Source organism: Dermacentor silvarum, chromosome 6 (assembly GCF_013339745.2).
Source record: "Dermacentor silvarum isolate Dsil-2018 chromosome 6, BIME_Dsil_1.4, whole genome shotgun sequence".
NCBI classification, from domain to species: domain Eukaryota; kingdom Metazoa; phylum Arthropoda; class Arachnida; order Ixodida; family Ixodidae; genus Dermacentor; species Dermacentor silvarum.
Window position 1 is genome coordinate 34,847,147 of NC_051159.1, and position 12,665 is coordinate 34,859,811.

A 12,665-nucleotide genomic window follows, 5' to 3' on the forward strand; every position below is an offset into this window, starting at 1 on the left:
CAGTGACCCAAGTTGGCGTGAAAGAGGTTAATTGAAGAGCGGCACATACCCAGAGTTACATGTCCATTGACCCAAGTTGGTCCGACGGCTGGTTTTGAACACGGCTCCCTCCGCACGGCAGTCTGATGCTCTAGCCATTAGATCATGGAGTACCCAGTGACCCAAGTTAGCGGGAAAATGGTTAGGAGCGGACAGACAGCCAGACATACTTCAAACTGGGTGAAGTTCCCCAAGAATGCTAATTGCATTAAAGAACTGAGAAGAGGCCCTAAAATCCTAGGTGCATCGAAAAATGTGTGGCAGAAGTCACATATCATATTAGGCTTTGTTGACCACTTTGACATGCAAATATGAATGGTTGCTAAGGGGGCCGGCTGCTCTCCTCGGCTGACAGGAAATGAAGGAGAATGCAGGCACTTCAACAACTGATGTCGAACTTTATGAAAAGCAATGTCAGACCGTGGCAGAAGCCTGAAGTGCTTATTTTTGCTTTACAAAACTGAAGACAAGTTTCCAAACAAGATCAGGCGATGATCGCATGTGCCCATAAACAAAAAGAAATGGATCACCACATCGTTACAAAAGATCAGAGGGCGGAACGAATTAAAATACATCAATTAGAAGATAATGCATAAAGAAATGCGAAACAGGGGGATAGACTTACACTAAACTGGGGATAATAACATATGAGCACTTTCAGGCAGTGCATTCCAGTTAATTGTTCTGAGAAAAAAAAAAAAAAAAAAACGAATAACTTAAAAATTTTGGTGCAAATACTAATTTTATGCAATGGCGATGTTTATGGCGGGGAGCTCTAGACATGTTTAACCATGCTGTAATGGGGGTAGATTTTAAGCATTCCAAAGAAAATCTCGAAAAAAAAAAAGGATAATGTTGAATCAAGCGAGTTTTGTTCTGTGTTCCCACTTAGCATATTGCAGCAGTACTAATGAATTACAGTATAGACCACTTATAACGTGCAGGACCAGATATAATACGGCCTTTTTCAGAATCCCGTTATTTTTCCCATAGCACTCCATGTATACGCGTATCGCTTATAGTGCAGTTGCGGGACACGAAATACCGGTTACAGTGTGGCTGCCTGGAAGTTCGGCAGTCAACCTAAACGGCAAACGCACCCCTCAAGCCACAAATACCGTATTTACTTGAATAAAACGCGCACTTTTTTTCCGATAAAACAGGTCCAAAAATTGCGTGCGCGTTAGAATCGAGTACGACCCTAAATCTGCGTTACCATATAGCCGTCGGCATTTCAAAATGGCCGCCTCGCACGCGCGTCGAGCCTAGCTACTTTCGAGCCTAGCTACCGTAGCTTCCTCCATGTGCTGCAGTACACGTGCTTATGCAATAGTCTACCCTCTGTCCTCACATTCTCTGCGACTGCTTTATCAGCATGAAGTACCGAGTTCATCATGATGCTGCATTTAAAAGGAAAGTGATCATGTGTGCGGAGACGGACAGAAATCGGGCTGCATCACAGGCGTTCGGAGAATCCGAAACTTGCGTTCGGGGGACTGGCGCAAATAGAAGGAGAGGAATTTTGCCAGCAAAGCAATGTGGAACGGTTTCAGTGGACCGAAGCAGGACATAATCTGCAACGATCCACTTCGGCGATACGATCTTGAAAGCAATCTGCGATGGGGAAAGTCTGCCGTGCGCCGTGTTTTTGCCGCTTATAGGTCACGTTGAAGCGAGAGGCATGATAGCACGAAGGTCAATTCGCTCTTGCTGCGCTTCGTCACTCGAGCATTTTGACCGTTTGTTTCCTCGGTTAACGAGCAAGATGTGTTCATGTTTGCTTGTGTGCACGTGACACTGTGCTTTTTAATTTATTTAGTAAGCGAATACGCTGAATATGGAACCTAGAGCACGGTGACAGCAACGGCAGAAATACGTCTGTAGTGTCCATTATCGCAATAAAATAGTTGTTTTGGTTATAGTGCGGTACCGCTTATAGTGCGGATATTCGCGACTCCTGCGACTTACGTTATAAGCGGTCTACACTGTACACGGTTTAAAGCAATTTTATTAGTAAGCAGCAGCTAATCATTTAATTTTTGTTTTCTTTCTATACATGTTACTCTGTGGGAGCCTCAAATGATTATAGTATCAAGGAAACGTTTAATGTAAGCTGCAGTGAAGATGTGGCGTTGCCTAAATTTTGTTTTAGGAAGAGCAGAACGTCAATATAAGATGTTAACATTATTTCCTAATATACTTACAACTCACTATACATATGTAATCTGATGTTCCAGATTACACTATTTCAGTACTAAGTATTTATATATTTTTTTGTAATACCGCATATGGGTGTACTATTTTATCAAGGTTTATAACTATGCTCCCACGTAACGGGCCACTCCACCAGCCCATTCAACATGGTTAAAAAAAGAAAACACATGATCATAGACGATTTTAACAAAACTATAAATTATGCAATAATCTATGAACGATCTGATGCGTACAGATCATTGTACAACTTTTACAAGGTCACTGATAAATAAATACCAATTCCAGAGTCACCTCAGAATGTCTAAAAATCAAGATCATGACTCGGCTACTTATAGATAGCATTTGTGACCAGTAAGATGGAGAATGAGCCCAATTTATAATCTGTGATGGTGTTCCTATTATTTACATTTTGGATGTGACATTTCATTGAACGCTTCTGAATAACCCAGAAAAACTGTGTCTGCCTCACCCCCCTTATCAAGTAGTGAAGCAGACTGATTATTAGCTGCATGGTTGTGGTGTGCACTAAAAATATTGATGTCACTATCATGTGCTCCACATGTGCAACAGCTGAGCAATATACAGTGGTGCCACTGACGAACTGAGATTTGGAGCAGTTTGGAGCAGTTTGGAACATCCAGATACAGATTTCGGAGCACTTTGGAGCTAATAAATCGCAGCTGCTGGACACGTCCTAAGCTATTTCAAAGACTTAAAATTGACAAGCGTTATTCCGGAAAGTATTTGCTTGCTGTAAAACAATGTTGCTTTGCCTCTAAATACATGAGTTTCCCTTTAAATGAAGACCACAAACCTGTTCACACAGTGTGCTGTAATTAGTTTATTGCAAGTTGAGTGAAGTTGCTCAGATGCTTTTACATAGTATGATTTTTTTAATGACAGCTGACACTTTGTTATGTTTTCAGCAAGGCTCTAGCATCAGTCAGAAACACCTGGCCAGACTCAATGTCATCAATGCTTTTCTGAGCCAGGCCAGCCTTGATAAGCCTCTCGTAACGCTCCATCATTGCTTCAGAAGACAGCAGGTACTCTTCAACGGTCTGTTTTTCCTCGTGAAGCTGAAGCCACTGCTCATGAACTGGCCAATTCCCAACTGACGTCGACCAATTATTTCGACACCAGCAATTCAAATAAGCTCGATTATTCGGACTACTTTGAGGCACCATCACTGGCCCATAAATTTAAAGTATAAGTACGACCAAAATTTCGCACACCTTAAGGTACGAAATTCTATATAACTCAAGAGTCCGCCTGTACGACTGCCTGCTAATTTGACCGCCGAGTTGAGCGGAAATACAAATATTTTGGCGTTGATACGTCGCTGGCATCGCCGCAGCATGGTGGTTGGCCATTTTGCCGACACCTCCTGGAAACTGAAACTAGCGAAGCCTAGTTAATCCAGCACCGACCGCGCCCAAACCGTCAAGCGAACTCCGGCAGGCCGCTCGGGAGTGCAATCGGGTTGGCTCCGTGCGTCCAGCGTTTATTCATTGACGTGTTAACTAGCGACATGGTTGCGGCAACTTAAGTTGATTAAGCGGCGCCGACTACACCCTTGATGTCTCCGCCAACGAGGACAATGACTGTTTCAAAAATAAAAAAATAAAAAAAAAGCACCCGCCGTCATTCGGCTATGATAGCGCGGTCGACTCCTGTGCGGTGATTTTGTGGTGATGCATTCCGCTCGATTCTATATGCCGCCCTTATCGTCCACCGTTCTCTGCCGGCTGATACCATATAACGCAGGCGGAGCGCTGCTCTTATACCACTGATGAAGCGCAAGGAGTGGCAGCGGAAAGGCATCGCTACAAAATCGTGGTCCTGTTGCCAAAGGTTGAAGATTCGATGCATGCGTTAATTATACTTTCGTCTTTTTGTGGCGACAGCATAACAATGGTAGAGATACGGACCGACCAGGTCGTAGGCAAGCGTACGTGCGCGCAGAACCGCGTTGACAAACTTCGGCTTTATTTTTGGACAATCCCGTCCCGGGATACTTTCACGTTCATGACATTTCGCGCGACTAGCACAGGACACGCCAACGGATGTTAGCGTTCCTGGCACACTACCAAGTATGCCGACGCTAGTGATGCAAAAGTGAACGTATCCCCGAAAGTGGTCAACCGAGAATAATGTCTTTTTTAGACACTGGCGGAATAAATGCAGTTATTTTTCTGGCGAATTTGGTTATTTCCGACTCCCAGGCGGTCCCCATCGAGCCCGAATTATTGGTTGCCGTTCGATTTATGAAGCCGCTTTAATCATGCGTGCTACGCACGTCTGCGGGCCACTACGGCCACACACGTAACGCGCAGGCGCGAATTTGGTGCACTTCGGCGCAAAATCGTGTATTTCTATCAGGATGGCGCAGGAGTGGGAGCACTGAATATACATTGTTGCATAGATGCTTTCTTTTTAAATTTCATGCATCAATGTTGACAATGCAGGAGGAGCACTAAGGAGTGATGTTCAATTTCCTTCACCTTTGCCAGATTTCTTCCTTCACACATGCTAGCTCGGCAAGTATGCACGCGCTTTATAGATTGGTTTATTGTACATGGGTGATTACTGCCCCTTCCTTAGCTTTTGCAAGTATTTGTGTAAAGCTGGGGCCGAACTCGGTGGGAACGTGTGAGCGCGACGGCTGAGCCGTGCAATATGTGGGCACAAGTGGAAGCACTGAACATGCATTGTGCAGGTGCAAAGAGCACAATGGGTTGGTTCCAGACTTGTATGTAATGAATTAGATGTAATCAATTACATCTTCAGCAGTGTTGTTCAATTAGTTTATTTACTCAGGAACACTCAACATAATGTAATTACTTTTTTTTTTCAGCGACGAATTACACATAATTGGTTACTTTATTGGCAAGGCAAGCTGTAAGAGGTGATGCAGTTTGAGCACTTGAATTTGGCTGCAACTCCAGTAGAATGCCTATGGTCATGCTACGCAGCAGCCTCGCGGTTGCACATGCTGAGACAAACTTGGGCGCTCAGCACTTGTTTCCTCATCAAGCATCAAGGTAATGCGGCCTGTATTGTCAGCACTGCATTCTGCATCTTACAATGGTTTCACATTTCTGTCAAGGTACCTTAGTATTATGTGAGCGCCACTACGAGCAACACCACAAAGTTTAAACTACACTTTTTCCATTGTATTTGGATAGTTTCCACGTTTTGACTGCTAATTTTCCAGTCGCTGTTCGTACATTACAAGGTGTTCGTGTGTTACACTACCGCCTGCACATCATTCCAGCATGCACATTGCGTGAATTTTGTGTGTCTGCTGATGTCGTCAGAAGAAAATGAGGGAAGAAGACGTAAAAAAATTTTGAAAGGCAATTGTTATTGAAAATAAACGTGCGAATGGCTGCGGAGGATGAATTGAAAGAGTCAGGCCAGCCTGTTCTACTTACTGTGTGCATTTTAATAAACGTTTCGAGGAACGTAACATAAAAGAAATCAATTACTTTTAGTAACTGCTCAGTTACTTTTTGTGGAGCAGTAATTGGTCACTGCAATCAATTACATTCTTGAATAAAGTAATTTCAATTGGTTACTTTTTTTCCTTTACATGTACAAGTTTGGTTGTGTACTGGCACATCGTCTGCTACTGCAGCACACATTTTGCGCTGTGATGAGAAATTTGGCCATACACACCAAGAGCTGCGTGGCTGATGCCCCTTGTTCTCAGTCAGCGATCATAAATCTTGGACAGCATGTGAATATCCAAATTCAAAAAGATAAGCTGCTCAGCTGCGCGATAAGTGCGAGGAAGCTTATTTATCTCTGCTGCAATCCAGATAGCCACTCAGTACTACAGCAGACAATGCAGTGGGGACAGCTTTTGCTGTGCGTTTCACGTCTGCGGTGCACATCTCCACTGTTTCTGTCAGCACCACAGCTAGCATGACATGGACTTCGAGCCGTGCGCTTTTGCGTTTTCACTAAGCTTGGCCCTTGTAACGTGCGATGCACTGTTAAAGGGAACATTCTAGGGTGCAGCTCTCACTTTGCTGGCAGTCTAGCTGCAACGGCCGACTAAAGCTATGTCAATGCACTGCACAAGTGTGTACAAAGGTGCCAGCGCCACCAACCATAAGTCATCTGCTGCAAAACCAGGTAACTGCACCCATGCCAGAGGGGAAAATTCGCACGTCCTCTACACTAATGCATTCCCTTACAGTGGAACCCGCTGTACATTGAGGTGACCTAGCCTTTGGTTGGGTTAGCACCATCCTCAACTACACTGGCCGATGCAGAACATCCTACGAAAGTACAGGTGCTTCACGGGTAATTCTCACTGCACCGGCCATGCTCTTCAAGTTGCCAGACCACATACTTATACTGTCGCATTTTCTTCTTCTATCTTTCCCCTGCGCAGCTCCAGAATGGAACGGCCTTTCCGACGACATCGCCACGATCACCTGCCCGACTGATCTTTTGAGAGCCATAACTGCTCACCTGTCATCCTAAGCCACATGGCAAATGTTCTTACATCATTATTCTATAATCCCACCCCTTATGTAATACCCCCTGGGGGGGGGGGGTCTTTACTGTAATAAATTGAATTGAACTGAATTGCAGGCACTGAAACTACAGGCCATTAAAAGAGCCTTGGCCCAAGTTTAGATCCTATCAGGATGAAATGGTTGTTTTTATGAAAATGATTTTCAGTTACTCCTTATGCAGGGTTTTTCCCACGATGGGCGGCAGTGGAAACGTAGCTTACCACTCCAGTTTATCGCCCACCGCTCCGGGCTTAGCACCCACCGTGCCAATCAACTGGAACAAGTTAGATTTTTTTTTTATTCTGATCACATGGGGAATATGAAAAAGGAAAATAATGTAGAATTGAGAAAATCACACTTTTCTAGTGCGCCATTGACAAGAATCGGGTAGAAAATCGGGCATCTCATCGCACCGCAGAGGGCGCAACCTGTGACACTTTCTGTTGACGCAACGCCGCCATTTTGGAGCTATCTTAAAGAAGAGGGATCTGAGCTTCATATAGCGGCAGTGCCACATTTCGATGTGTGAAGGTAAAAGCAAGAGAAGCGAACAAGAAGTGGAAAAACTAGTGTCACGATTCGTTACTACTGCCACGTGGAGACAAAAGTGCTCCTACTGGCTGGCACAGATTTGAATCGTCAGCACGTGTTTCGTGCACATTTTGACAGTGGCGAGCTGTGCATTTCTCTGTCCTAGCGAAGTTTGGATATTGTGTTAGGATGCGTCGCTGGCTCGAGTTAGTTGCGTTAATTTATCCAAAATGATGATAGATTGGTAACTGCAATTCAAAACGGCAGAAAGTCATATTGGAAACAAAAGAGAGAGAGAGAGAGAAAGCCTTGGCTGCTGTAACAACCCCTACAATATTTCTGGGGAGAACCCTGTCCTTACGCTATCTTGACAAAGCATTTCACTAGAAATCACTGGTAATATTTACTGGTCAACCAATCAACCAATAAATAAATAAATCAAATTTATTCTGCCAAACAGCATATATACAGGCATAAAAAGGTGGAACCCCAGAACGATAAGGTGGTAGAGCGGGTTTTGATAGTAAACACATGTATCTCTTGAGCATGAGTCTAAAGACGCATCCTTATTAAGAAAAAATACAAGGTTACGGATAGAACACATTAAAAAAAAAACATTGAGCACGTTAACGGAAAATTCAGAACACGAACATCAAGCATGTTGTTTTGTTCTTGTGAGCCGGACTCATTTATTCATGGTTAATTAGGTTTAATATCCGAAACTAATGCAGTCCAAACAAGACAGCAGTTCACAGGAAGATGGAGGTCTAAAGTGAATAACAGTGGCCAGACAAGGAATGTTGCTGGAGCAAACGTTTTGACAAGGGGACTTGTCTACATTCCTGCCCTGAAGAAGACAGGTCCCCATGTTCAAATGTTGGCTCCAGTGACATTCCTTGTTTGACTACCGTTAAACAAAAGCAATGCTACAAGAGAAACTGCAGCAAAACGAGGAAGGGGCCTGAGATTCATTTTGGCCATCTGGAGTTCTCCAACGTGCACCCAATGCTCTTAAGCAAGCGCTTTTGTATTGTCCACCTGTCAGAATGGCGACCAACGGGGTCAAGAATCCACCCAGTGACCTTGTGCTCACCTGTACTCCTCGTAGACCTCCTGCTTTGGCAGCGATGTCTCGGGGTCTTCCTCGAGATGGCTCTGAATCCAGGTGTAAGTCTGTGCCACCTCCGCATCTGCCTTCTTGCCCAGCGGATTGCCCGAACTTTTCCTGCACAGCGTGCAATGTTGCCGCGTGACATCACTCTCACTTAGGGTTGTTAACCATCCCGAATCTTCAACGGGACAGTTCCAATTTTTGAGTAAGTGTCCCCAGTCCTGACATGACCCTGTCAGGATGGCCAAATGTCTCTACTTTAGCTTTTTTTTTTCTACTGAATAACAATCAATAAACCAGACTTACTTTTTATAATTCCTGACATTTTTTTTGCACTTCTCTTTTGTCTTCTGCTGCATTGTCATAAACATAAAGGCAGTTTCGATTTTGGTTCTGGTGTTGTTGTAGGCCCCAAAGCCGTTCACAGCCCCACTGCACATTTCTTGTTGAAAGATTGTGACATGGTAGGTCATGGTAGACTTTGAGTTCAAAGCTTGGCCATCCCAGAAAACTTTATTCCCACTCAAAAATAATGTAAAACCTGTATTAAGAATAGATACTTACATGATGAACAAGTATATAAGTTATTAATTAAGCTCATTTAGTAACTAAGTTTAAGCAACTGTTACAGTTTAAAGTTGGACTAGTTAGTGAAGGAACATATCTCAAAAACAGCACAAAATGGGGGCTGGATACAAATACAAGCAGTTAGAGGAGCTTGAGACAAAAAAAAAAAAAAAAACACAGAAAGAACGACAGGGCCATGGATCTTTTTTTCAAGCAACACCACAAGCCCTTCAGAAGATGGGTTCCATAGTAAATAAAGACAATTAGGCTATTTGGTGCATTTTTGAAGGCTGAAGCACAACAGAAATAAAGAACAATGGGTGAGAAGAGCCAGACAGGACAGAGCACTAAGTTCAACTGGTGATGTGTTCAGCTTGCACAGGGTGATCAAAAAACGGAATTTGAAGTTTTGTCCAGTCTATTTCTTCTCGTCCACTGCCCTTTAATGGGTTAAATTTTGTCTTAAGCTAGGTACATCTGTCACTCGTAAACTATGGCAACTCTAATTGGCCAACCAAGAACTTACTGCTTAAGAGGGTCTGCATCGATGGGAGTCCCAGTAGGAAGCTGGAGGTAAAGAAATAGCTTCTCAATGTCCGTAAGCTGACCGACATCCTCCTGTGGACACAGAAAAAGGAGAGAGGTAATCATTTCATCATGCTAGGGATTATCTGAGCACAAGACACATGATTACATTGCACCATGTATATTACATGACCACATATGGCTACAGTGTCCAATGCCCTCAAACCACACAGAATAATGTCTAAATGAGAATACTAGGTATACATAAATCTTCTACAGACCTGCCAACCTTAAAATTTGAAATACATTACAGTTGAAGCAAAAGAATATTAAAATTAAGGAGAAAACACTAAAAATCGCTTTATTGTTTGAGCTGATGACTAATTATTCAAGAAAATGCCGGCAGAAACCATCTCTGGATGACTGCTGAAATCAATGCAATTAGCATTGAATTAATGTAACGATACACCATATTGCCACCGCCAAGACACGTCATTAATGAAGCGTGTACTTCAGCCTGGCTCTTCTAAATACAAATAAAAATATTTATACGGCTCATTTATGCGGTATTTATGTGGAGGTGGTCGAAAATATGGTTGCTGTTACACAATGTTTCTGTGGAGCAGGTGTTGGTGGTGTGAGTAAACAAAACAAAAAAAAAAAAAAAATAGAGCGAGTCTGAAAAACCGGTAGGTGAGTGTACTTGTCTTCTTTTGAACCAGTTTTGTCCTGAACTCTGTATTTGCAAGTCAAAAGTCGTGAAACTATTGGTGCCCTTAGAAAAGCATAAACATGCCCCAAAAATTTATTGTTTTACGATAAATTCATAAGTGTTAGCAGGTATGCTCCCAACTAAACTTACTGGCTTGTTCACGCTTAAATTTCACATACAGGTGTGGTGCATTAATGCTGAGTACAGCAACTTAAACAAACTGTCAATTTCATAGAAAAAAAAAATGCGCTTGATGTGATGCGTAAGGTAGACCTGGGGCATACGGTATCTTGGGTGATCCCTTTTGTAGATAGTTTCAAATTTTCGTGAGATTTTGCAAGAACATGCATTGGACGTGTGTGTGACCGCCAGTACTCTTGGCCCTATGGGAAGATAGCAAGCTTGGCACTGCACCAGAAATGCTGTCAGCTGTATACGCAGACATGTCTGGTGCCAAGTCTCTTAAGTGAAACTATCTCCAAAAGTGATCGCTGGAGAATACCGCCCCTGCATTGAAAAAAAAAAAAAAAATTATAGCCGAGGCTTTTGTGTTAAAACTGAGCTTCAATCAGGCCCAAATTAATAACTTGGCATTCCCTTTAATGGTGGTTCACACTGTACATGTCATCTGTGGCGATTACAGACAAAATTATGTTGATTTCGCTGCAGTGGGACTGTGTTGCTGTTCATCATTGTTGCGGCGGGGGGGGGGGGGGGGGGAAGGAAAGTGTCAACCAAGTGTCGATGCTAAAGGAAGACAAGGTCGATGTACATGGTTGTTCAAGTGATTCGATGATGCTTAAATGTTGATATATGTCTCTATTTTGCCTTTTTTCATGGTTATTATTAACTTAATTTGCATCTTAATTGTATCATACAGCAGGACATGCCTGCTGTATTCTTCAGAAGTCTCGGCAGCCATGCATCTCTGTTGGGCGATTCCCTTCTGCTAGGGCCCCCAAACACTGTCCGACGTCCGTAATGTTGGCGTGACTGGTGTGAGCTTAACATACCGTCAGTACTCTTATTGGCTCATCGAATGTGTGCACCCTTGTCGCACTTGCATTTCCTCTCTTCAGCGTCGACAGCTGTCTTTTGATGCAGCAGCAAGTTGCTGTTACTGAATCCCTCAGGGGGAATTTATAGTCTTGCATTTTCAACGTGCCAGACAGTGGCTGGTGAAGTCCGATATGTCACGCCGGCAATGCTGGCCATTTGCCCCTGTATAGTTTGGCACGTTAAACGTGGCCCGCAGCAGCACGGTGATAAGCTGTTGCTGCAGTGCATGCGCACAAGTGCACATCGAGCGGGCACTCTTTCCGCTAGGCGAAGGCACAAATTCAGCACAATCAATTCAGTGCCCCAAAACTGTAGGTCAGCATGCTGCCAGCCAGCCAAGCTAGCGTGCAATGCACTCTGGCAATGCGTGCAATGCACATACATCCAAGTACACAAGTGTTCATGCATTTCTTCTCCCTTGGAATGCGATCCTCCGCCACGGCTGGGAATCAAACCGATGACTTTGTACTCAGCTGCAGAACACCATAGAATCTGTTTGCATGGGCGTTTAACAAAGGGGAATATCAAGTTTGTAAAGAGCAGCAAAAGGACGATTTTTCTGTTCCTGATTCTCTTCAGAATGCAAACGTAACACAAGATGATGACGACCTTTCTATGTAAGTTCATCACAAGACCTGACAGTCACACAACTAATGTGGGGCTCTGAGAGCGCCCTACTTTGACAGCAGCTGCTTAAAACAAGCCTACTCGACTGATAGTGCAGCAAGAGAAGCCAGACATGAAGAATAAAATTATTATAAGACAAAGATAATGTTACTCGAGCCTGTACTCTGTAGGCAGGTTCCAGAGTTGCTTTCTCATTTGCTAATTATCAACGATTAATTACATTTTAATTATTCAGGATTAGTGCTGCCTATTTATTCTTGTGATGATTTCAGCAAGACAACATTCAAAATCTGCCAATACTGAGCAAACATTTCTGCTAATCCATTAAAAAACCAATAAGGAAAGTTTCAACAAGAGATCGAAATAGATATGGTAAACACGCATTTTCTCATTTTCAAATGTCAGCAATTAGAACAGATATGCTGCAAACACCAGAAAAGCACATATGATATGAGGAATTCTGGTAGCGTACAATTCAATTACATTGGGGGAAGCGTAGAATTCAATTACATTGACTGCAATGTAATTATTTTGTGACTTTCGAAGAACAGCTTGTGTTTTATGACACAAAGTGTGCCGGAAGGGTTGCTTAAACAGCCTTTCTTAACGTCTGTGTTATAAGAGAAAGGCATTATTTGCTATTTTTTGTAAAAATTTCACATAATTGCACATAATATAGACATACAGCAGCCTCAGTACCAAATTTTACATTTGAAATGTGAGTGCGTGCATCATAAATGACTCACAA

At 43.1% G+C, this 12,665-nt stretch overlaps 1 protein-coding gene across 3 annotated transcripts in view; it reads right to left on the reverse strand.

Annotated features, from left to right (window-relative positions):
* Positions 1-12,665, reverse strand: part of LOC119455419 (uncharacterized) — a 42,588-nt gene that overhangs the window by 23,705 nt on the left and 6,218 nt on the right. For all 3 annotated transcript variants that reach the window (XM_049668759.1, XM_049668758.1, XM_037716826.2), the window contains exons 3-4: positions 9,521-9,612; positions 8,410-8,541 (exon numbers count right to left, since the gene is read on the reverse strand). In XM_049668759.1, the coding sequence (XP_049524716.1) occupies positions 8,410-8,541; positions 9,521-9,612 (224 nt within the window). The remainder of the gene's footprint in view (positions 1-8,409; positions 8,542-9,520; positions 9,613-12,665) is intronic.